Source organism: Pantherophis guttatus, chromosome 7 (assembly GCF_059756535.1).
Source record: "Pantherophis guttatus breed Tessera chromosome 7, ASM5975653v1, whole genome shotgun sequence".
NCBI classification, from domain to species: Eukaryota; Metazoa; Chordata; class Lepidosauria; order Squamata; family Colubridae; genus Pantherophis; species Pantherophis guttatus.
The window spans coordinates 18,264,015-18,291,210 of record NC_142069.1 but is presented as its reverse complement, the minus strand read 5'-3'; the positions used below and the strand labels follow the sequence as shown (position 1 = coordinate 18,291,210).

Genomic DNA, 27,196 nt, shown 5'->3' with positions numbered 1-27,196 from the left:
TTTGCAATTTTATTTATTTATTTATTTGTACAACTTGTATGCCGCCTTTCTCCAAAGACTCAATTTTCTACCTGAATTGTTAGCACCTGGTAGAGCTTTCTACCCCAGCTTATTCTTTCATTCAATTTGATTTAATTTAATTTCTGCACTGCTGATTTATACCAGTTTCAGAGAACACCTTCAAAACCTGTTGGCCTAAACAGCCTCTAAAACTGATGCCCTTGTAAATGTCTCTCTTGGACTTTGGTCTCAGCGTAGAATCTGGACTTTAATTCCCATTGGCCTTGACTTTGCCAATTGCACAGCCATTTCATGTTATGAAATGTTTCCTTGTATGCTGACATTCTTACTGAGAGACAAGAGTGTAGCCTCAGGTAACAAATTCTCACTTCTATTTTTTCTCATGTGTTTTTAGTTGATTATTGAATTGTCTTGGTCTCCCTCAAATAACTGGGACAACCAGTGAGGTTTAAAGAATATTTATAAAAATGTAAGTGTCCCAAAAGAAAAGATTGGTTAAATTTATCTTGAAATCCATTTCTTCCTTCTACTTTTTGTATTGAAGCTATAATTAATCTTTTTGAATTCTTTTTAAAAATTCTGATTTTATTATGTAATAGTTGAAGACTTTTTCCAAGCAAGGTGGCTCCTACCAGTTTTGTTGGCAGCAATGTAACTAACTATAGCTTTTCGTTGCTTTCTTTAATTATAGCTCTGAGTTTCACAGGGTATCTTCCACCCAAGAAGTTAACCATGCCTGACTCTGCTTAGTTTCCAAGATCAGACAGGTGTTACCACTTCCTGAAGACTTTGTTATAGACTTACTAGCAATTGGGATAATCTAATAATATTTCTGGGGAATAGAAGGGGAGGCAGTAATTTTTCAAAGCCGAGCTACCTAAATGACTACTGAAGAGGCACTGTTGAAGGAGCCCTCTGAATAATTTATTTGATCTCCAGAAAAAATCCAGCTTCTTTTTGAACAAAAATCAAAGTCAAACTTAATGTAAAGTATTACTTCCATTCCCCACTCTCTCTCCCTCTCCCTCTCTCCCTCCTCCTCTCGCTCTCTCTTTCCATATCTCTCCCCCTCCCTCCATCTCTCTCCCTCCCTCCATCTCTCTCTGTCTCCCTCCCTCCATCTCTCTCCCTCTCCCTCCCTCCATCTCTCTCCCTCTCTCTTTCCATCTCTCTCCCTCCCTCTCTTTCTCTCTCTCTCTCTCCCTCTCTCTCTATCTCTCTCTCCATCTCTCTCTCTCCCTCCCACCATCCTTCCATTTCTCTCTTCCTCCATCTCTCTCTCTCTCCCTCCATCTCCCCCCCTCTCCCCCTCCCTCTCTCCCTCTCTCTCTCTCTCCCTCCCCTTCTCTCTCTCCCCCTTGTCCCCGTCCCCTTTTGGCAGTTTGAATATAAAGTATTACTTCCGTTCCCTCCTCCCTCTCCCTCTCTCCCTCCCTCCCACCCTCCCTCCCTCCCCCTCTCACTTTCCATCTCTCTCCCCCTCCCTCCCTCCCTCCCTCTATCCCTCCCTCTCTCCCTCCCTCCCACCGTCCTTCCATCTCTCCCTCCATCTCCCTCTCGCTGTCTCCCTCCATCTCTCTCTTTCCCTTCCTCCCCTTCTCTCTCTCTCCCTCCCTTATCCCCTCCCCTTTTTGGCAATTTGAATCGAGCTGTTTCAGGTTTTTTGTATAATTATGAAGGAAAGGCTACTCTTTGTAAAAATGCCTAGAATTTTGGAAAGATGGGAACATTGATCATTTTTTTTAAAAGAAGTAGAATCTGGCAGTCCTAGTGAGAGTTTAATGAAATTCAGTTTTCTTTCATAAATAATGCAGTAGTTGGCGCTTGATTAGGTGAAGCGAGGACTTGGTGGTTAATGAGATGCATAGCAGGAGAGAGATTGCTTGCAGATGGTTGCCATTTCCAATGACATATATATGTGTGTGTGTTTGAGCCTAAGCATGGGCTTCGTAAGAAAGACTCCAAACTGGATGGCTGTATTTTATTAAAAATCCAAACAAAAATACCCCCATATGATTAAATGCAAACAAACTTTTTAAAATCTCTGTTTAAACGCTGAGATTGTTTACTGGAACAAAGACTGTACTCTGCACTTGGATTGGCATGTAAGGTCACTTTCAACATTCATAAGTAAAAAGGTGACATGGGACAGGAAGAATGCTTGGCACTTCCCCCTGGGAAACGGCAGTCAAAGGAGAAGTGGGTCAGGATGGGGAGTAGATCCCTAATCTTTTCCTCTTGGCTCCTTTCCCCTTTGGGTTTCAGATGCTTTCCCTCCTAGATTTGGGGGTACAGTTTTACTTATTTCATTTATTTGTCGAGTACGTATTAGATAATATATATAAGTATAAGCATGAATTGAATACATAAAATGAATATAAATAAAGGGAACATTAGGACAGGGATGGTAGGCACATAGGTGCACTTATGCATGCCCCTTACAGACCTCTTAGGAATGGGGTGAGGTCAACAGTGGGCAGTCTTAGGTTAAAATTTTGTGGGTTTTGGGATGAAACCACAGAGTCAGGTAGTGCATTCCAGACATTGACCACTGTTGCTGACGTTGTATTTTCTGCAATCGAGTTTGGAGCTGTTCACTTTAAGTTTGTATCTATTGTGTGCTCGTGTATTGTTGTGGTTGAAGCTGAAGTAATCATTGACAGGTAGGATAATTTTTTATAATTGACAGGTAGCAGATAATTTTATGAGCCGTGCAAAGGGGGCTGAACATTTGCCTGTTCTGCTGCCCTAGTACAGAATTCTCCCTGCCACACTTCCAAAGGAAGGTAGCATTTTGTGGGTGTGTATTTGTAACCACGAGGCCAATGGTCAGCCCCACTGATTGTTGAAGGCCTTCAAATAGAGGCCTGTTGCTGCTTCCTAGTGGTCCCAAGTCCCTTCATGAAGAAGTGAAAGAATTAAACCATGCCATAGCAAAGTCTTCAGGTCTTATAAGAAGCAATAAACATGAAATGGTTTAAATGTTTTTATATTCAGTAAGATAATCTGATTTCTTTCTTTCTTTCTTTCTTTCTTTCTTTCTTTCTGTCTGTCTGTCTGTCTGTCTGTCTGTCTTTCTGTTTTTCTGTCTGTCTTCCTTCCTTCCTTCCTTCCTTCCTTCCTTCCTTCCTGCTGTCTGCCTTCTTTCTTTCTTTCTTTCTTTCTTTCTTTCTTTCTTTCTTTCTGTCTGTCTGTCTGTCTGTCTGTCTGTCTGTCTGTCTGTCTTTCTGTTTTTCTGTCTGTCTTCCTTCCTTCCTTCCTTCCTTCCTTCCTTCCTTCCTTCCTTCCTTCCTTCCTTCCTTCTTTCCTTCCTGCTGTCTTCTTTCTTTCTTTCTTTCTTTCTTTCTTTCTTTCTTTCTTTCTTTCTTCTTTCTTTCTTTCTTTCTTTCTTTCTTTCTTTCTTTCTTCAGGTTATATCCACGTCATGCAAGTGCCCTCAACAACCTTGGGACGTTGACCAAAGACATGGCACAAGCAAAGGAATACTACAGTAAAGCTCTCCAGCTGAACCCACAGCACAACAGAGTCCTCTTCAATCTTGGAAATCTTCTCAAGTAGGTTTCTGGGCTCCTTCAAGCATTATACAATTACAGTTGAGGGATAGCTCTGGTATATCTAATTTTGCTGCTTTCAAGGCAATCTGGTGACTGCCTAGACAAGCCTCTGCAGTTTCTCTGGCAAGATTTCAGAAGTGGTTTGCCCTTGCCTTTTTCCTAGGACTGAAAGAGACCCCAAGTCTCGCAGCTGGCTACATGCCTAAGGTGGGACTAGAAGTCCCAGTCTCCTGGTTTGTATCCAGGTGCCTTTCACTAGTATATCAAACTAGCATGTGTGTTTTTGTACATGCATGCATTCATATACAGTGTATATAATCCATCACACTGGTCCAATTCCGAAAGTTTTTCAACTTCCCAGTTTACAGTAGAGAGAGAATGACTGACCAAAGTCACCTAAATGGTTTTCAAGGGTAAGGATATACTGGAACCCTCACCCAGCATTTAATCTCTATGTTACACCAGCTCTGAGAGAGAAAGTGTGAAAGAGAAAGAGAGAACCAATCCATCAGAGATCTAACTGGACAACTCTTTAGCTTTTGTGATGCAGAAACTAGGTCTTTCCTTGGTCCCTTCTATTATTTCAGAGTTCCTTGCTTGGGTTTTTGACTTAGTCTTATGTGTATGGCTTGGTGTGAACACAACCAATTAGATGTTTGGGGCATTGCAGTAAACTATTTTCCATTGTGATGGGTAGGAACTGCAGCTCATTATTTGATTGAAACAAGTCAACCTACCTTACGGATTATGAGACTTAACAATAAACCATTGTTAAGGATTAACACTGTCAATCTCCATCTAAGGCTTAGCTGTCATGCTCAACTGTGGTTAATCAAGAATTAAAGGGAAAGGGAAACCTCCTTGTTGCCACACCAAGAAGAATGAGAGACAGAATGGAAGGCACGCTAAAGCTTGTTTCAGTTATGATAAACTGTAGCTTGAACTTTCTTCTAACATTTGTGAACTTTCCAGACAGCTTCTAACTAGTAAAATCAATGGTGAAAGCCAGATTCACTTAAGGACCACAATGATTCACTTAACAACTGCAATGATTCACTTAATGACCATGGCAAAAAAGGTCATAAAATTAGATCCTATGTCAAGGACTACCTGCATCTGTCTGTCTGTCTGTCTGTTTGTCTGTATCTGATGGTGTTGTTTCCCATGAAACAGCTATATTATGCTAAATAACAGCAGTTTTGTGCAGCTATCCATTATCTATCTACTCTTTGATATTGAAGGCACGATGTTCTGTTTTTTCTAAGTAATAAATCATCCTTGATATATAGTCTTTAATACAAGGTTCATGTAATAGAGCTGTATCATCTAAACTCCAATATCAGCTGCTATTAATCATGCCCATCAATTGTTTTGTATACTTGCCTACAAAATTTGAGGCGAAATTCAATAAATATTCAGAAATCCAATTAGAATCGTACTGCTTATCCAATAATAGCTGCTACCTTTTGAAGGCAGAAAACATAATATGGTTCAAGCCACTCTAAACAATAATAGAAAAATTGATCTAAAGGCAATACCAGGTAGACTTTTAAAAATGCAGGTCTTGGGTAGATACATATGGCACCTTAATTTATTGCATGGCCGTAATCTGAAAAGAAATGTTAACATAATAAATATTTCAAGTTTCCAGACAATATAATAACTGGAGAACCCTTGGCAGTTGTGTCATCATTTCAAAGATATTTAATTACTTAAACAGAAAATCAGAATGGCCACAGATTAGCCAAAAAGCAGTAAGAGCGTGAGAGACTTTTCATTTCCTGCTGGCTTCCCCAGTGAGTTTCCTTGTGGGAATCTGTCCAGGAACATCGGAAATCTCCTCTCCTCTCCTCTCCCCTCCTCTCCATTCTCCATTCTCCTCCCCTCCCCTCCCCTCCCCTCCCCTTCCCTTCCCACAGATAAGTGGCCACTGCTGGGTGGGAGACAGAGGAAGGGATTATGAGACTAGCTGGGAAACTGTCATGGAACATTGAAAATGAAGATCACATGACCATAGCAGCAGCATAACTGCAATCAGTAATACTGAAGCAGCCACATTTTCCCCAAATTTTGTTGAGTCATGGTTCTTGGATTTTGGATACATTCTATAAGTTAGCCCATTTGAGTTACCTTAGTTCAAAAATTGTTGCCCTATGATGTACCAGTTAAAGATCATAACAATGAGTGCTTTAGTGGTATATAGACAGATTACAATCATAATGTAATGTAATATCCCAAAGATGCTTTTGTGAAAAGGCAACTGGACCTTGTTTTTCTTTGAAGACATTTTGCTTCTCATTCAAGAAGCTTCTTCAGTTCTGGCTGAATGCTGGATGATGGAAAGATTTATATTCCCTGCAGTCATCTGGTCGTTAGCATTCTTTCTGAGAGTCATTGAAACACAGATAAAACTCCAAGTTCTTCAACGACTCTCAGAAAGAGTGCTAATGACCAGATAACTGCAAGGAATCTAAATCCTTCCATCCTCCATCATTCAGCCAAAACTGAAGAAGCTTCTTGGATGAGAAGCGAAATGTCTTCAAGGAAAAACAAAGTCCAATTGCCTTTTGACAAGAGTATCTTTGGGAAAACCATGATCTGGATGACAGAGAATCTTTTTTTTTTCAGTTTCACATGCATTTATTTTGTGAACATGTATATTTGCGATGGGTTGCTACAAGACATATCTAATTATAATCAAATATATTTTTAATTAATAAAATTAAAAATAAATTAAGAATCCACTTTATCACCAAGCTGCAGTATTAAAAAAAAACCCTGCTTTTGCAAATCATAATACAGATGGTTAACACAAAAGCATCAAGAAAATTCTGAGGTAATTTGCTTAACAGTTTGCAAAATGACAAGTATACAATTTTATGTCCTACTGGCATACACATATAACATTTACTATCAAAATCTTTCCCTGTTCCTTGTTTACTTTTACCCAGAAAACTCCTTCAATTTTCAGTTATAAGATAGAAAGCAGGTAGATTTTGATATACAGTAGAAATATCTATGTTCAGGTACTATAGTAAGACCATCTAATACACAGGTGTCAAACTTGCCACGTCACGTTGCTGTCAGGTGACATTTTGAGACATTTTTCCCATTCGCAGAGCTGCGGTAGGCGTGGCCTGCACATGATACATCTGGCCCGCAGGCCGCCAGTTTGACACCCGATTTAATAGAAAACTAGGCTGCAATCCTATACACTTATAGTACTTAGGGAGAAATTCCATAGAACGTAATGAGATTTAAATTAGGCATTGGTAGTATATCACCATAAACATATCTGATGACAGAGAATCTTCATAGATAAATGTAATGTAATATACCCAACTTCTTCTATGCAAAGCGCTGTTTCTAGCTTTTAAGGGCTGCATTGTAAAAATAATTGGTAGACCCAGAACAAAAACTGAATGTGATTTCATTTACATTTTATGAATACAGTTGTACTCCATTTCCCTTGCTCTCCTCCTCCCAGCTTGCAAGTAGCTTCAGATTTGAACTACATGGACACAAATTAGTTTGTGTCTTTTGCACTTCTCAGAAGAACATTTTGTTTCACAAATAAGTGAGGGTCGCGTTCAAATAGAAAGAGTCTTCTAGTCCATTTACAATGCACATGTTTATGATGCTATTTATTTAGTCTAGCCTATGAATGATGAACCAAGTGAAAGGATGATCAAAGCATAGATGCAGCACATCTAGCTATGGTTGCATTTTTGTGGGTGTCCCAAATGTGGCTGTTGCTATAGAGCATTGCTTCCCAAACGCGGATAAAATTACCCCAAATTGGGTAAAAGCAGTTTTTCTTTTTGGGTAATGACTCATAAATCCATTAACAACCACAAAAGGGGCATTTAAATGGATTTCTGTAGATTTCTATGTGTACTAAAATATATTGAAAAATCTCCCAAAATATTCTTAATTAAACAAAAATCAATAAATTTACCAATGGTAATTTATTGAAAAGACATAGATAATTCAGTAATATTGCTTTTATAATACAGTTAATCCAGAGGTGGGTTTCAGCAGGTTCCGACTTTACAATTTACACTATTTTCAAAGCAATACTGAATTACCTGATGACCAGATACTTTTCCATCACCTTTCAAATTTAAAAAGGTAGCAGTGAACTGAAAAATGAAGGAAAAACTAAATGCAGAATGATGCATTTATCCAATGTATAGAAGAATAAACAAAAATATTGAAGAAACTAGGGCACATATTTCTATATAAACATTACCTATTTTTCTAAGAGCTCGGCACACTGCATATGTGAGTGAGGGGGTATCTTTTCTCATTTTGCCCTCAATGCTGTAACTCTATGACAGGGGTGTCAAACGTGGGGCCTGCGGGCCAGTGATCTGTCCCCGTCTACACACACACACAAACACAGCTAGCCGAGGGTTAAGAAAGTACTTGGCACGCACACAGGTCGTTATCTCAAACTTGGCAACAATATAAGCACCGTCTGCCAAGAGCTTTACTGCAACAGATAACATAAAATTACATACGCATTGCAAATAGTCCAGCAAAACAATATCCCTTCGGCAGCTTCAGACGTTGTTCAAGTGACTAGCCAGAGTTAGTTTTTGTTCGTCACGGACTTTTACCAGCCACCACCCTCTCTTATATAGTCTCTGGGGTGTGGTCCAGTGACTCAGTTCTAATCCCTAGCACGCCTCCTTAACTGCTGCAACCGTTTATCACGCCTTCGTTGGCGTGCATCCAGGAACGACGGCTCTCCTTCTTCGCTCTCATCAGAGACACCTGGCTCCTGGCTAATCTCCTCTCCCTCACCCGGCACCTGAGGCAGTGCCAGAGGGGAGGGGTCTGGAGAGGGAGGCCTGGCTGACTCCTCTCCCTCATGTTCGGAGCTTTCTTCCTCCGATGAGATAGGCTCAGAGGGCGGGGCCACAATAGCCGGATGCTTCATGCACTGGCCACACCCACCCTGGTTTAGCAAAGGGGAAGTTGTGATACGTCATGTGACGACAATGTGATGCCGCAAGTTTGACACCCCTGCTCTATAAGGATGGTTGAGCGCAGAGGTGGGTTTCAGCAGGTTCTGACCAATTCTGGAGAACCGGTAGTGGAAATTTTGAGCAGTTTGGAGAACCGGTAGTAAAAATTCTGACTGGCCCCACCCCCATCTATTCTCTGCCTCCCAAGTTCCAGCTGATCGGGAGGAAATGGGGATTTTGTAGTAACCTTTCCCTGGAGTGGGGTGGGAATGGAGATTTTACAGTATCCTTCACTGGCACGCCCACCAAGCCATGCCACACCCACAGAACTGGTAGTAAAAATTTTTGAAACCCATCACTGAGGTAATCCTCAAGTTAAGACAGTTTGTTCAGTGACCATTCAGGTTACTAAGGGGCTGAAGGATGGACCTTATAACCGGTCCTTGCAGTTTGATAAGACTTAATGATGAGTGGTTTGGGCTAGGTAATGAAGGAAAAAGTTTAGGAAATACTGCTATTGAGTTTAGACAACTTGAAATTTTAGGACTGAGCTGGTCTGTGCTTTTTGATTAAATTTTTCATATTCGTCCAGATAATAATCTTTCATAATGAAAAATGATTCCAGAGAAAGTTATTCACTGTCATTAAATTTGTTTTTGAGCCCACAGAATAAGATATTTCTGCCTGCCTATATTCTTTTGACAAGCAAAGCAAAAATCCAACAACAATTCTTCTAGCTTTCTATTTTAGCCAGAGAGACTATTTATGGGTTTCACTTGATATCACATTTTGATAGGAGCCATGTAATGAATATTTTGTTTTGTTTTCAGTTTTGAAATAACGTGTCATAACTTTCTTGTGTGTCCCCCCCCTCCCCCCCCAATCTCTCTATAAAAATAAAAATGGGGCAGTGAGATATAGAGCCGGTGCAAAATATTATTGTGCTGCATAAAAAACAGGGGTCTTGTAGATGACCAGTCTGAGCCCAAAGGTGGGGCCAATTGTGCCATCATTTTGGAGTTGCTATGTTCCCACAAGAGACCTAAGACCAACCCCAGTAAATTGACTCTTACCTAACTCCAATTTGCCTTGACTGTTAGTAGATCAGACTCTTTTGAATAGTAGTAGCGTTTAGACTTATATACTGCTTCATAGTGCTTTATAGCCCTCTCTAAATGATTTACAGTGTCAGCCTATTGCCCCCAACAATCTGGGTCCTCATTTTACCCACCTCAGAAGGATGGAAGGCTGAGTCAATCTTGAGCCTGGTGAGAGTCAAACTGCCAGCAGCTGGCAGCCTGCAGTACTGCATTCTAACCACGATTAGATAGGTAACATACAGAGGTGGGTTTCAGCAGGTTCTGACCAGTTCTGGAGAACTGGTAGCGGAAATTTTGAGTCATTCGGAGAACCGGTAAATACCACCTCTGACTGGCCCCACCCCGATCTATTCTCTGCCTCCCGAGTCCCAGCTGATCGGGAGGAAATGGGGATTTTGCAGTAACCTTCCCCTGGAGTAGGGAGAGAATGGAGATTTTACAGTATCCTTCCCCTGCCATGCCCACCAAGCCACGCCCACCAAGCCATGCCACACCCACAGAACCGGTAGTAAAAAAATTTGAAACCCACCACTAGTAAAATAGGCAGCATGAAATAAACTCGTCATACTTTTTGAACTCAATTCTGGCTCCTAGTTTCTTAGGAGGCTAAACCTAGACCTATGGTGGATTTTTGCAAAATTTTTCTAAGAGCAAATGAGAAATACAAAAATAGCAGAGATTGGATATTAGAAGAAACAGCTGTCTAAAGCTCAGTAGCATATATACTGCACTTGAAGGGGCAAATAAATGCCCATTGTCTTTATTTTTGCTTTTCCTTCAGCTTGATCTATACAAAGAAGCAGAACAATATGGCAGCACACTTATGCTTAGTTTGCCAAATGCTGTATTACCAGATTTTTTTTTCTTCCTTTGGTGAATTTATTAAGCATAACCTGGCTCTTTCAGGTATACTACCTGTATGTCTGTCCAAAAAAAAAAAAAAGGCAAGATGGTGAAGTGACATGCTAATAGAAGCCTAGTCCATTTTCTATGATTGCACAAAAGGAGTGAGGCTTAAAACACAACACTTGTTTCTGTTATTTGCCCTTTCCTGACACCCGCACACGCCCCATTCTGAGCATAAGAAAAAGCTGTAGCTTGGCCCTACCCATTTCTTTCATTGACTTTAGATTTGAAAGGGATCTTGGAGGTCTTCTAGTCTACCCCCCTTCCCCGCCCAATCCAACCTGTATATTTTTTCCTCACAGCTGCTCTGGATGAGGAAAGAAAACATAGCACCCTTTCGATCCCTATTATGCCCTGAAACATACAGGTTGAGAACCTTCTTTTTCTCAATCTATCTTCCAATCAATACATTGATCGTTTTTTACTGGAACTGTCTTCATTTTTAACCAAAGAAGTTGATTACATATGATCAATGCCATTTCTTCCCGTCTTAACACTGAACTGGGGCCTATCTGGATTAGGGCCAAAATATTATTTCTGTCCTTGGATCAAGTCGCATATAAAATTCAAGCTGTCACCTACAAAATGCTTTAATCATTTTGTTTATCTTGACAAAATCTGCACACTGTTCTCTGATTATTTTTTTAAAAAAAAACAAACCCTAACAGAAAAAGGGGATAATTGATGCTGTGCATAATGAAAGTATTTATTGCTGTTGCTGAATTGATTTTTTTTTTACGTTTTAACTGATACTAGCATTTCCTTTAGCTTTCCTAGATCCTGATTGTTTCAGCAGATTTTTAGGTTCTAAAAAATAGGTACTAAAATCTTGTATTCGGAAGAAGTTCAAACATTCTGTAAATTCATAAATTAGCTGACCTTTTGCTGCTGAGCAAAGCAGGAGAAAACATGGGGATTTATGGTTACGTCTCTTTTATATTAATTAAAGTGTTGGCATTTTTGTCTCCAAAGCAGAACTGTTTTTTTTCCCCTTCCTGTATGCAGAAAGACATTTTCCAGTTGCATAGTAGTCCAATATTTGCTGGGAGCACATTTGTTGAAATTGACAAAAGCCACAAATATTACCTTCCAAATCCCTTGTTTTGCTATGCTGCCACAGCACCTCCAATTCCATGCGGAGCCAAAACATAAAATAAATACAGATTTCCTACCGTAGCTTTCAGCCAGGAGTTTTGAGTATGCCCTCTTTAAAAGTCAACTTTTCAGATGTGCTTGCATTTTGGAATTCTGCCATTTTTAACTGATACACGCCAAGTTTATATTCTCTTCTATAACTTTGGAAAAATCCTTTGAATTGTTCAAGGTTCAAACATGCAGCCATTGTCATTCCCTGGTTTAAATGGTGAGAGATGGTATCTGTGATTTGCCTTTTTAGGAATGAATGTAAGAAAAAAAAGGGGGGGGGTCTCTTCAAGTTTGATGCCCACAGATATATGTTCTGTAATCACACTCAAAATATATAATTTGTGAAAAGACTAAAGCCACTTTAGGAATTAGTTGACAAAGTTTCATTGATTTTGCTGTTCTGTGGATGAGACTATTTACAAGAAAAGCAATCCAGAGGAAGAATAACAAAAGTTGTATTATAAGTCTGGGAGGTTTTTTAAGGTGTCATAAAACAAGATAGAAACTATTTTCTTGAATCTCATATTGAATTTGGGAGTCCTCTGAACAGTTGGGCCCTTTACCTAATAGTCCAGCCTTCATTGAATAATTGATTTAAACACTACAAGTCTTCTAGTATAAAACTATGTGAGTTGAGATCCTTGTGCTCTTTCATCACAAACTGTTTAAAATGGCCACATATACATCTAATCCTTCATTTACAAACACAGTTGTAAATCTGTGCGCAAATCTGTGTGTAAATCTAGTCCTTAATTTACAAACACAGAATCTCTACTGTTAAGCAAGGCAGTTGTTAAGTGAATCACGCCCAATTTTACAACTTTTTTTTGCCACAGTTGTTTAAGTAAACCATGGCAGTTGCTAAGTGAATCATTCAGTCATTCAATGTACCCACTTCCCCCATTGACTTGGCTTGTCAGAGGCCGATAGAGAAAATCGTATGACCCTGGCCTGGAATGCTGCAACCATTGTTGTAAATACATGCCAAGGGTTTGAATTTTGATCTTGTGACTGTAGGGATGCGGCTACAGTCATAAATGTGACTACAGGTAGTCCTTAACTTATGACCACAATTGAGCCCAAAATTTATGTTGCTAAGTGAGAAATTTGTTAATGGAGTTTGCTCCATTTTACGACTTTTTTTTGGCACATTTGTTAAGTGAATCACTGCAGTTGTTAAATTAGTAACCCGGTTGTTAAGTGAATCTGGCTTCCCCATTGACTTTGCTTGTCAGAAGGTCGCAAAAATTGATCACATGACCCTGGGACACTGCAACCATCATAAATATGAGTCAGTGACCAAACATTCAAATGTAAATCATGTGACCCTGAGGACGTTATATCGGTCATAAGTCTGAAAAATGGTCATAAGTCATTTTTTTCAATGACGTTGTAACTTTGACTCCTTGCTATATGAATGATTGTAAGTCAAGAATGTATGTTATGGTATCATTTCCCACCTCCATTTCCTTGACCCTTTTAGTACTGAATTTAATTGTACTGCTTTTTCCCCATCTTTTTATTTATTTATTTATTTATTTATTTAGTTAGTTAGTTAGTTAGTTAGTTAGTTAGTTTGTCATTCATGTTCGAGATAACAGGAATAAGTATAAACACGATTATGAATACATGAAATGGGTACGAATATATGGGGACAATAGGACAGGGATGGTAGGCACGCTGGTGCTCTTATGCACGCCCCTTACAGACCTCTTAGGAATGGGGTGAGGTCAACAGTAGACAGTTTAAGGTTAAAGTTATAGGTGTTTGAGGATGTAACCACAGAATCAGGTAGTGCATTCCAGGCATTGACCACTCTGTTGCTGAAGTCGTATTTTCTGCATTTGAGTTTAGAGCAGTTTACCTTGAGTTTGTATCTATTGTGTGCTCGTATATTATTGCGGTTGAAGCTGAAGTAGTCATTGACAGGTAGGATGTTGTAGCAGATAATTTTGTATACTACACTTAGGTCAGACCGTAGGCGGCGTAGTTTTAGGTTGTCCAGTCTTCATCAAAATTAGACAAAAGGAGTCCCTCTCTCTCTATTTTTGAAATACCTTGTTCCCGTGTTTCAGTTTTATAATATGAAAATGAAAGAGATGGAAACTGCTAATAAGTGACTTTATTTCAAAGCACAAAGTTCCCAGAGGGGAAATATTACCTTAATTGGTGTTTCTAGGGAAGCTTTTCATTAGCCGAACCATCTGTAGTTGTTACAGTTGAGGTCCATCTCTCCCTCAGCTATTAATATTTCAGTCTTCTCGGGGAGCTTCAAATTCCAAGTCAAATATCATCACTGATTATTTTTTTTACAAAGCAAATTTAGAGACAGTATTAATGTGAGTATTGATAAGGTCTGCATAATAGAGGCATGGTATCCTGGAGAACCCTAGAACAGCCATCAGAATAACAGAGTTGGAAGGGACCTTGGAGGTGTTCTAGTCCAACCCCCTGCTCAAGCAGGAAACCCTATAACCATTCCAGACAAATGATTGGCCAATCTCTTCTTTAAAACCTCCAGTGATGGAGCACCCACAACTTCTGAAGGCAAGCCATTCCACTGGTTAATTGTTCTCACTGTTAGGAAATTTCTCCTTTGTTCTAGATTGGTTCTCTCCTTGGTTAATTTCCATCCATTGTTTCTTGTCTTGCCTTCTGGGGCTTTGGAAAATAGATTGACTCCCTCTTCTTTGTGGCAGTCCCTCAAATATTGGAACACTGCTATCATGTCATCCCTAGTCCTTCTTTTTACTAGACTAGACAAGCCCAATTCCTGCACAACCATTCCTCATACGTTAGTCGCTAATCATCTTTGTTGCTCTTTTCCGCACTATTTTCAGAGTCTCTCCATCGACCTTCTACCATCTTGACCCCTCAATCTGCACTGCAAATGTTAGTCCCAGAATTCTCCACCTTCATGGTTTTCCTAGACCTCTCTGGTCTATGTGCTCTCTGGGCACATTAAGAATATATCTGCTGAATATAACTCCGCATTGGAGACAGGAAGGGCATCCGGCCAGTAATCACTCAGCCCCATTCAGTTGCCTAGTGTTCTGCCCCAGCTACGGACCCCAAAGAACGCAGCACACACAAAGTCTGTACAAACCTTAGTTTACTAAATTAAATCAGTCTTTTTCAAACAAAGGCTGTTAATTAACTTTCTTAACAGCCTACAAGAATCCGAAGAATAAATAATCGTAATCTTACTAAGACTGGCAGAAAGCCCAGAAGCAATTTGCAGGAAACTGATAAAAGAACTAAGATCAAGACACGAAGGCGAGTGAACTAAATTGTGCCCTGCAAATTGCCTCATTCGTCGTCCGTCCTTAAATAGGCTAAGGGAGTGGCCAATTAGCCCCAAGCCTTACTCTCAAGGAGACCTCCTCCTGAGGAGCCACTCCTGCCTTTTGCAGCTCTGCGCACCCATACATCGAGAAGAGGTTCCTTCTATTCTTCCTCTTCACCCATGGAAGCTTCTGGAGGTTCTGAAGGCTCTGGCTGAATCCCCGCCTCTGGCACCACATCTTCTCCAGCCTCCTCATTGTCCGACTCGAGTGCCAGCTGCACAGGCTGCTGGTGCAGCACCACACCAGCCTCCTCGCTGTCGGAATCAGCTACTAGCTGCATAGGCCGCTGATGGGCCACAACACCTAGAAGGGATTATTGGGTCATTAAAAGATGATGATGATGATGATTTTTCCTAGACCCGTGATGGCGAACCTATGGCACGGGTGCCACAGGTGGCACACAGAGCCATATCAGTGGGCATATGAGCATTGCCATAGCTCACCTCCAGCATGCATGTGTGTGCCGGCCAGCTGACTGGGTCTTCTGGTCTCACCGGAAGTTGGGAAATGGGCTGTTTCTGGCCTCTAGAGGGCCTCCAGGGGTGGGGGAAGGCCGTTTTCGCCCTCCCAGGCTCCTAGAAAGCCTCTGGAGCCTGGGGAGGGTGAAAAACGGGCCTACCGGGCCCACCATGCCATCACGTGTTAAAAGCAGGGGTGAGCATGGGGGGGACATGCGCGCATGCGCGGGTGAATTATGGGTGTGGGCACGCATGTGGGCAACCTCCCCACGCTCCCCCGGCTTTTGGCACGCGATGGCAAAAAGGTGAGCCATCACTGTCCTAGACGATCCAGAAGGCACTAAGTTTCAGAAAGTTGACTGTAGAGTCAAAATGATACTATCTGAGTTGGTATTTTAAAATAAATTATTACAGGGGGACAACCTGGTCTCTTACATGCATACATCTGGTCAACATGGCCAATGGTGAAGATTGTTTGGGGTGCAGTTCAGTAGCATCTAAAGAGCCACAGATTCCCCATCCTTGTTTTATTTTTATCCATCACCTTCTCCTTCTTGTGCTCTGACTACTAATACAAGAAATATCAACTTTGGGTGGACTGAGAGGGCAGGAATCAAATGTGAGAGGAATGTCTGTTTACTGTCAACAGCAACAAATGTCTTTATCTCTGTTTGAGTTCTTCCTCTCGGCAGTGTTAATGGACATTTCTCCTGTCCTTGAGTTGGCAGATAAGTAGGCCACCCTAAATTGTTTTGCCTTCTTTGCCGAGCCCTATTCTCCTTGAATAGCGAAGCCAGGCAGAAGGGTTCTCCTGATATAGTAGGAGTGCAGAAGATGAAAGGACATTCCACTCAGCCAGTACTTTTGGAAGTGAGTTTGAAATGGGGTAAATAATACTGGTTTGGAAACATTTCTTCAGCCGAAAAGATACTGATTTTGAACACTCTTTAGTGCTTTTGATAGTCATTCTTAGTAAGAGGCAACAGCAGTTGTGTTGTGCTCCGGGCTGTGTAGCTAACTCTGAAACAGTATTTTGATTTTTTTTTTTATGTGGACTTCTAAAGTAGCTTCTCATTTTCATCCATCTGGTCTAGGAATAACAGAGTTGGAAGGGACCTTGGAGATCTTCTAGTCCAACCCTCTGCTCAGACAGGAAACTCTATACCATTTCAGACAAATGGTTGTCCAATTTCTTCTTAAAAACTTCCAGTGTTGGAGCATCCACAACTTCTGGAGGCACATTGTCCCACTGATTAATTGTTCTAACTGTTGGGAAATTTCTCCTTAGTTCTAGGCTGGTTCTCTCCTTGATTAGTTTCCATCCATTGCTTCTTGTCCTGCCTTCAGGTGCTTTGGAGAATAGGTTGACTCCTCTTCTTTGTGGCAGCCCCTTAGATATTGGACCACTACTATTGTGTCATCCCTAATCCTTCTTTTCATTAAACCAGATATACCCAATTCCTGCAACCATTCTTCGTATGTTTTAGCCTCCAGTCCCCTAATCATTTTTGTTGCTCTTCTCTGCATTCTTTCTAGAGTCTCAATATCTCTTTTATATTGTGGTGATCAGAACTGGTTGCAATATTCCAAATGTGGTTTTAACAGCATGTGATCTTCATTCTATCCCTCTATTCAAAATAGGTTAAACGATGGGTCCTGCCTACCCTTGCCTCAGCAGGTACCAAGGAGGCTGCACAGTGTTGAAAAACTTGGTTGCTAATAGCAATAGTACTTAGACTTATATACTACTTCACAGTGCTTAACAGCCCCCTATAAGCGGTTTACAGAGTCAGCCTATTGCCCCCAACCATCTGGATCCTCATTTTACTGATCTTGGAAGGATGGAAGGCTGAGTCAACCTTGAGCTGGTGACAATTGAACTGCCGAACTGCTGGCAGTTGGCAGTCAGCATAATTAGCCTGCAATACTGCATTCTAACCACTGTGCCACCACAGCTCTTATCAGATATGATCAGATGCTGGCTCTCCTACACTTGCATGCAAAATAATTTTTGAATATCATAAAACAAGTGGAGAGGCGCTTATGTCCTGCGTCACCTTTAATGCAGTGGTGAAATCCAAATTTTTTTACTACCGGTTCTGTGGGCATGGCTTGGTGGGAGTGGTGTGGCTTGGTGGGCCTGACAGGGGAAGGATATTGCAAAATCTCCATTCCCACCCCACTCCAGGGGAAGGATACTGCAAAATCCCCATTCCCTCCCCACTCCTGGGGGAAGGATATTGCAAAATCTCCATTTTCACCCCACTCCAGGGGAAGGATACTGCAAAATTCCCATTCCCTTCCCACTTCCCTCTTTGCTGGTTCTCTGAACTACTCAAAATTTCCACTGCTTAAAATTTCAGAAAATATCAGAATCTGCTGGATTTCACCCCTGCTTTAATGGTATGTTCTACTCTGCCATTTCAGGATTCATTCCCCTATCTTGTTCCATGTTAATTGAAATTGAGATATTTGCAACGGCCTAATTCCGTGAAACTTGCTATAGGTGTAAGAGGGCATAATGTTGGAGCCTAGGTTCAGTAACATGGTGAGTAAAGTACAGGCAAACTAATCACTTGAGCTATGTCTAGAACAGTATTGCTAAAGTTTTAGATCCTGGCAAGTGTAAACAGGGATGATTTAGCTTCTTAATATCCACTGTTTTCTTAGGGTGCCTGACTTAAGCAGAATTCAGAATCGTGAAGATGTTTGAACTTGCTGGTATCTCATAATAAGCTTCATTGAGTACCACTTGCTTTTAAAATAATGAAAACGTCATTCATTGTAGACCGAAATAAGGGTATATATGCCTTCATGTGTCTTTTTTTTTTTTTTTTTAATTTGATTTATATGCCGCCCTTCTCCGGAGACTCAGGGCGGCTTACAATGCGTTAAGCAATAGCCTTCATACTTTTGTATATTTTATACAAAGTCAGCTTATTGCCCCCACAATCTGGGTCCTCATTTCACCTACCTTAGAAAGGATGGAAGGCTGAGTCAACCTTGAGCCTTGGAGAGATTCGAACCAGCAGTAATTGCAGGCAGCTGTGTTAATAACAGGGTGCTTAGACCACTGTACCATCAAGGCTCTTAAAGAACAAAAACTGTATTGTAGGTATGATTGTGGTAAAATTATAGCACTTAGACTTATAGGTCGGCATATGGCCCCTAACGATCTGGGGTCCTCATTTTACTGACCATGGAAGGATGGAAGGCTGAATCAACCTCGAGTCCCATCAGGATCGAACTCGTAGCTGTGGGCAGAGTTAGCCTGCAAGACTTCATTCTAACCACTGTGCCACCAGAGTTCTTTGAGAAATTATGGGCATTCATGAATTTGATTATTTGAGTTTGCCATATTTATTGACTGTGGTTTTAAAAATGTGTTTAGTTATGTAAAAACGAATGGAAAGCATACAGCTGTAACAGAGGCAGATGCTTTAAACAACCTTAATTCGTTCGTCTGTAACTGGGACCAGTTCTTCAAGATATGTGGCAAAAACAACGTTCCTATCCACTGTCACTTGCTTCTCCTATCTGAAAATGCCAGGGATTCAATTCGAAGCACATCTGTAACGAGTTGTGGTTTCTTTCTGTGTTAACATCACAGTATCTTTGCTTAAGACGTACACAGTGAAGTACACAATCTACTTTATTGATTGGGGTTTATTAAGATTGCATGGTACCCACCTAGGGAAAAAAAACCCTATAAAATAAATATTCTGCAGTTGTTGCTCTGCTAGTTGTTTTACATTATAGGTGCTTAATTGTATATTTCTAAAAAAGAAAGTTGTAAGTATAAAGTGAAGCCTATCATCTGGCTGTTGTTAACATATGAAATAAACAATAGTGAAATTATCTCAAAATGGTCTTGATGTGCAAAATGCTCATGACTTACTGCTTTCAATTATCCTGTTCTACCAGGGTCCCAGATGTTAGCCTGTCATTACCCATGAAAAACTTACTTTATTAGTTCCCAGTGTCTTCTTGTCACAGATTTAGCATCCATTCGTGGAAAGAATTTATTTTATTTTTAATTTCACTTATTTATGAAATTACTGTGCCTATCACAATGTCAAGGTTCTAAGTAATACATCCCATTCAATAAGAACTCAGAGGCAGGCAAGTTCCTCAAAGAACATTTTATTAAAGGTAAAAGTTCCCTTTGCATATATGTGCTAGTCGTTCCCGACTCTAGGGGGCGGTGCTCATCTCCGTTTCAAAGCCGAAGACGTCTCCGTGGTCATGTGGCCGGCATGACTAAAAGCCAAAGGCGCACAGAACGCTGTTACCTTCCCACCAAAGGTGGTCCCTATTTTTCTACTTGCATTTTTTACATGCTTTCAAACTGCTAGGTTGGCAGAAGCTGGGTCAAATAACGGGAGCTCACCCCGTTACGCGGCACTAGGGATTCGAACCGCTGAACTGCTGACCTTTCAATTGACAAGCTCAGCATCTTAGCCATTGAGCCACCGCGTCCCTTTTAACATTTTATTAGTACATATCAAATTGGCATATTCCTGGTGGAAAACCAGCTCTAAGTTGGCACCGGTTTCCCACCCCCCCAATTAAAAGTAAAACTTCGCCACTTACCCCCCAGAGTCTCAGTCACATGGTCCAATCAGCATACAGTCCAGTTGCTAGATGACCTCAGTCTCCACCCTGCAGACACCTGCATGGACGTACTTGATTCCCAGGGGAAAGAATTTTATTTAGGCTAAAGATACCCCAGCTAATCTCTACACCCACCCACCCACCCCCATTCCCTGGCTCTTTCACTCCAGACTGTGTCAGCCCTGAAGCAGTGAGAAAAGAAACCTCCCTAGAAATTACAAAAAAGAAAATGGCCACAGTTCAGCCAACTTCAGGATTGACACACACTTGCATCAGTGGTGGGCTTCAAAATTTTTTTACTACCGACTTCCGGTTTCTCTGCCTTCGGCGACGGCGGTGCCTTTCGGAGCTCCGCCAGCCCCGTCGCCCGTAGAGCCGCTTCGTTACTTAGAAGCGGCTTGAAAGCTTCAAAATCCTGAGGATTGAAGAAGTAGAGACCGCAGGGCACAGGTTGAGCCCCCGTTGTCCCCCAGGGAATCGTTTTTGGGGAGAGAACGGGTGTGGCTCCCTTCCACCCCGCGGAAACTCCGGGCGACGTGGGACGATTTTGCCTTCGCAAAACAAGCCGGCCGCAGGAAACGTAATTTGAAAAGAATCAGCTTTAACAAACAGCGAACCTATCTGAACCCTGAAACTTGGAAACGCAAGTATTAGCGCTTTGTTGACTTTTCAAACCGAGACAAATTTGAGTGAGTGAAAGTGCTTTGAAAAAAAAAAAACATGGCGCTTAGCCTCAAAGTTAACGAGCCAATGAATGTGGATTGGTGAAGTTATTTTGTGTTACAAGTTTCTAAGTTGTTGCAAAGTTACTTTGTTTGCTATAAGAGAAGAGAAGCATCCTTTTTAATACTGGACTTTGTTTTACTTTAGCTTTTAACTGATTAAATCTGGGGGACTTTTTTAGAAGTCTTTGTGCAGGAGGGAAAGGAAAAGGAACTTCCCCTTTTAGAAAATCCAGACTACGTGGCAAGATGGCTTCAAAGAAGCAGGAAGGGAAGGCAGCAGGGGGGGGGATCCCCCACACATAAACAAGAAACGCAGCCTCCCTCTGCACAGCAGTTACAGACCCAGAAAAAAGAATTTGATGTGGGAGATTTAAAACAATTTATTTCTAAAACTCTGGATGATAAATTTTTAAAATGTCAACAGGAGATAGATGATAAACTTCAAAAATCACATCAGGAATTTATGCAGGAAATTAATGAAGTTAAAGATATGGTGAAACAGAATCAAAATAAGGTGACCAAAAAAATTTCAGAAGTGGTGTCTGGCCTGGCAGAATTTATTGGGAAAGTTGATTTTAAAGTTGAAGAATTTAAATCAGAAGTTAATGTCAAGATGAAAGACAATGATTATAAAATTGATGAAGTTGACAATAAAATGCAGAGAATTGAAGATGAGATTGTTATGATACAATTCCGGGCGATGGAATTCGCCATACGGCTTCGGGGAATTCGAGAGGGGGAGAGACAGGATTTGAGACAAGTTTGTTCTGAAGCCTTGGCCAAGATTTTACAAGTTAATCCTGATGTGGTATTTCACAAAATAGATAAAAGCTATAGAGTGAACTCTTGGGTGGCCAGACAAAGACAACTGCCTAGAGATGTGGTCATATATTTTACAGATAGAGGAATTAGAAATGATATCCTGCAAAAATCTTTTCATACTTCTGTACAAGTGGGGGGTTCACGACTTGAAATCTTTAAAGAACTACCTCCTAAAATGTTGAAAGCCAGAAAAGATTTTGGTTTTCTTGTTAAGGAATTGAGAAATTTACAGATACCCTTCCGGTGGGACGCTCCTGCTGGGATAATTTTTAGATATAAGGGAGAAGGATATCGGTTGAACACCGTGGAGAAGGCACAACACTTTTACACTACTATTCTTAAGGAAAGAACACCATCTCCACGTACATCTACAGTTTTGGAGATTAAAGAGAGTGAAGAGAGGCAATTGCAAGAACAGTCTAAGCAGGAATTAGAAGTAGTGCAAGGTGCAGAAGGAGGTTTTCTGAGTGAGCCCTTGCTTGATTCTTCTCCAATTTTGGATTTGATCCAGTTGACTGAAGTTAAAGATCAACGTATAACTAGAGCTCAATCTAAACTACTTAAACAAAAGCAACAACAACAACAGGAAAGACAAGACAAGAAGGCAGTTAAGAGTACTGTACAAGAGAGTGGAGCGATGGGAGGAGCGAGATCGAAGATTTCGGATGATCTTCAAGCATTTTGCTCTGTGCTCCAGAAAGAGGCTGATGACCTTTAAGTGTTTATCTTGGAACGTCAATGGGTTGAATTCAGCACAGAAAAGGAAGAAACTATTTACATATTTGAAACAATTTAATAATGATATAATATGTCTACAAGAAACGCATATTACAACTCAAGATCAAAAATATTTGATAAACTCAAAACTAGGAACACATTTTATATCTTCAACTTCGCAGAAAAAGAATGGTGTGGTTATTTATGTAAATAAAAAGTTAACAGCTAAAGTTATAGAAGCAGATCAAGATGGTAGGTTTGTAGCAATTGAATTGTTTACAGCAAATGGCCAAATTCTTTTGATTGGAATTTATGCTCCCAATCAACAACAGGACTATTTTTATAAGATGTTACATACTAAAATATTGCAATGGGACTATAGATCTATTTTAATTATGGGAGACTGGAACGGAGTAATTGATTCCAAACTAGATAAAAAGAGTTTGGCAAAGTCTAGAATTAGACTACCACAGACTTTTTTTGATATGAAAGAAGATATGGAATTAAAAGATGTTTGGAGAATACATAACCCAAAAGAATTGGATTACACTTTCTTTTCTGATAGACATAGATCCTTTTCTAGGATTGATTTTATCCTGTTGTCAAATGATTTATTTGTTAAGACAAAAAGAACAAAGATTTTTCCAAGAACTTTGACTGACCATAGCCCTGTATGGATAGAAATTGAGATGGATAGGGTTGAGAGACGTTCTTGGAGATTAAATGAGAACTTGTTTAGATATGAAAAAAATACAATAGAACTTAAAAAGCATTTGAAAGAATTTTTTGAAATAAATTTGAATAAAGGTACCCCAATTGAAATTGTCTGGGATGCAAGTAAAGCTTATATGAGAGGGGTACTTATCTACATGAACTCTAAACATAGACTGTTCCGACAAAAGAAAAGATCTGAATTGGAAACGGAAATAAAGAATAAAGAACAGTTACTTATTAAAAACCCAACAGATGAAAGAATACGAAGTGCTATAAAACTTTTGAAAGACCAATTTCAAATGCTTATGGCGGAACAAGTTGCAACAAATTTACAATATGCGAAGCATAATACATTTTGCAACGCTAACAAACCGGGCAGATGGTTAGCTTACACATTGAGGAAAAAACAAAGTATACGGACTATTGATAGTATTGATATTGGAGGGAAAGAAATTTCTCAACAAAAATTAATTAAAGAAGCTTTTGCGGACTATTATACCAAACTATATGCCAAAGAAGAGGTGCAGAATGGACTTATAGAAAAATATTTAAATGACAAGAGAGTTACAAAAATTACTGATCAACAAAAGGAAAGAATGAATCATCCTATAACAGAGGAGGAGATAATAGCAGCAATCAAACAGTTAAAAACAGCCAAAGCTCCTGGCACGGATGGTTTGACCGCAGTGTATTACAAAACTTTACAAGCTGAAATGGTGGGACAACTTAGAGATTTATTTTGCAATATTCAACAAGGGGGTAAAATACCCCCATCATGGGCAATTGCTTATATATCTTTGATACCAAAAGAACAAGTTGGTCCTAAAAAACCAGAGAATTATAGACCAATATCTCTTTTGAATACAGACTATAAAATCTATGCGAAAGTATTAGCCAACAGGTTGATGCCAGTAATTCAAAAGGTGATTCATGAGGATCAAGCGGGATTTATTGAGGGCAGATATATGAAGGACAATGTAAGGCAAGTAATAGATTTATTGGAATATCTTGATAGGAATAAACAGACTCCTGCAGTGCTGGTTTTTTTGGATGCAGAGAAGGCCTTTGATAGAGTGGATTGGAATTTTCTACTAAAGACTTTAAAAAAGATGGACTTTGGGGACCAATTTATACAGGCGATTTCAGCAATTTATCAAGAGCAAAAGGCACAGATTATTATTAATGGAAGTCTGACGACAGAGTTTAAAATTGAAAAAGGAACAAGACAGGGATGTCCGTTATCCCCACTTTTATTTATTTTAACATTGGAAGTCTTGCTAAATACAATACGGGACTCTAAAATTTTGAAAGGCATAATGATAAGGCAAGAGGATTATAGAATAAAGGCATTTGCAGATGATCTGGTTGTTACCCTATCACAACCAATGGAATCAACAATCCTGATGAAGGACATTATACAAGACTATGGTAGAGTTTCAGGTTTTAGACTGAATTCAAAAAAGACTAAAATGATAGTTAAAAATATGACACAAGATCGCAAACATGAGCTTGAAAGGAGGGCAGGTTTTGAAATTGTACCTAAGGTAAAATATCTTGGAGTTCAGGTTGCAGAATCAAACATGAAATTGTTTCAAAATAATTATGAGGTGTTGTGGCGAGAGGTTCAGAAAGACATGGAGACTTGGAAAAAGCTGCAACTGTCTTTACTTGGAAGAATAGCAGCAGTTAAGATGAACATTTTGCCAAGATTTCTGTTTTTGTTTCAAATGATTCCGGTGCTTAAAAGTGATAAACAACTGAAAGTTTGGCAGTCTGGTGTGAATAAGTTTGTCTGGAACGAGAAGAAGCCGAGAGTGAAATTGAAAATTATGCAAGATGTTCCAGAAAGAGGAGGCAACTCCCAAACCTACAGTTATATTATGATGCAGCAGCTTTAACTTTAACAAGTGATTGGTTTGGAAGTAAAAAGACCGGAATATTGAATGCAGAAAGTTTTGATCTTGAATTTGGATGGCATGCTTATTTATTTTATGACGACAAAGTAGATAAAGTATTTAAAAGTCATATACTTAGAGACTCTTTGATGAGAGTCTGGAAGAAGCACCGACTCAAATGGGATTATAAAATACCGCTATGGCTGGATCTTGGTCATACTTTGTGGAATACAAATATAATGTCACTCGGGGGGTTTTTATATAAAGAGGTTCTTTTTACAGATGCGGGCAGATGGCAGCTGAAGACATTGCAGACACTGTTGGACGAAGGGATTAATTTAACTTGGTTACAATATAATCAATTACAAATGAGATGGAAAGAGGACCAAAAAACTGGTATTATGTTGCATGAGGAAGAATTGGTTAGACATATAAGAGAGAAAGGTCCAATGCATATTAAAAGGCTTTATAATGTTTTGTTAGAAAGAGATTCAGAAACGGAATTAGTTAAAGATTGTATGATTAAGTGGGCACAGAATTTTGAAGAACCAGTGATGCTGGAAACTTGGGAAAAAATTTGGGTTCAGAATATTAAATTTACACAGTCGCAAAACCTGAGAGAAAATTTTTATAAAATGTTTTATAGATGGCATTTAGATCCTAAAAAGTTGTCATGTATGTACCCTAATGTTCAGCCAAAATGTTGGAGATGTGAATGTTTAGATGCTACGTATTATCATGTTTGGTGGACCTGTAGGAAAGTTAAGGCTTTTTGGATAAAAATTTGGTGGGTCATGCAGAATGTTTTGAAGAAAAAAATTCAATTTTCTCCACAGTTGTTTTTATTGGGTATAGTTAAGGGTTTTACACGGGGTGAAATAAAACTGATATTGTATATGATAACAGCAGCAAGATTGTTGATAGGTAAATATTGGAAGAATGAAGCTTTGCCCACTATCGAAGAATGGACTTTGAAGATGGCTAGTTTTGCAGAGATGGCGAAGATTTCAGCATATTTAAAAGACTGTCCACAAGAGACTTATGAATGGGAATGGAAAAGGTGGATAGAATATGTTCAGAACAAATACCAAACTAGAAAGTATCAAATAGCTTTTATTTGAAAATAATGTATTAGAAAAATTTTAATGTAAAGAGACAAAGAGGAAAAATTACACAGGGGGAGGGATGGGTTCAAGTTTATATATCAGTGTTATTAGTTCTGAGTACATAATAGGGAAGTCTGGGGGGGGAGGGTTAGGGAGGGTTAGGGAGGATGGGAAGTTTGGGGAGGGAGGTGGGGGGGTGAAAAAAGGGGTGAAAATGTAATTGTAAAACTTTTTCAATAAAAAAAAAAAATTTTTTTTTACTACCGGTGGCTTGGTGGGCGTGGTATGGTTTGGAAGGCATGGCTTGGTGGGCATGGCAGGGGAAGGATACTGTAAAATCTCCATTCCCACCCCACTCCAGGGAAAGGATACTATAAAATCTCCATTCCCTCCCCAATCCAGGGGAAGGTTAAGGCAAAATTCCCATTTCCTCCCGATCACCTGGAACTCAGGAGGCAGAGAAGAGATGGGGGTGGGGCCAGTCAGAGATGGTATTTATCTGTTCTACGAACTGCTCAAAATTTCTGCTACCGGTTGTCCAGAACTGGTCAGAACCTGCTGAAACCCATCTCCGACTTGCATGATACTATAATCCTGCTATGAAAGCAATGCAGAGTATATATTGAGAGACTCTGGATTGAAAAAAAAAAATTTAAAACTGGAGGAAGAAACAAAGTAATCTGAACTATGCCGATGATACTACTTTGACATGTGAATATGCAAATGATCTACAACAAAAATAACTTTCTAGTAATGAAAGCCACCGTGTAAAAACGGGACTCATTTTAAATATATATTTTAAAAAACCCCATCCTAACAACAACACTACAACAACCAACTTTAGAACGGACAATGGACATACTGAAGATAAATACTTTTTAGTGTCAACTATCAACAGTAAAAGAACTAGCAGTCAAGAATTAAACAGCAGACAAGCTCTAGGTAGAACAACAATAAACCCTTGGGGGGAAAATATTCAAGTGTTGTCACATGGTTTTCCTTGTGACACTCTCTGGAAATAAACAGTTGGACTTTGGGAAAGTAGGATACAAAGATTGCAGTAGTGATGCTTTGGAATTTCGGTATGGGGAATGGACT

At 39.9% G+C, this 27,196-nt stretch overlaps 1 protein-coding gene across 4 annotated transcripts in view; it reads left to right on the top strand.

The window, feature by feature from the left end:
• TMTC1 (transmembrane O-mannosyltransferase targeting cadherins 1) overlaps positions 1 to 27,196 on the top strand; it is a 168,062-nt gene that overhangs the window by 116,995 nt on the left and 23,871 nt on the right. For all 4 annotated transcript variants that reach the window (XM_060694491.2, XM_060694493.2, XM_060694492.2 and 1 more), the window contains one exon: positions 3,432 to 3,575. In XM_060694491.2, the coding sequence (XP_060550474.2) occupies positions 3,432 to 3,575 (144 nt within the window). The remainder of the gene's footprint in view (positions 1 to 3,431; positions 3,576 to 27,196) is intronic.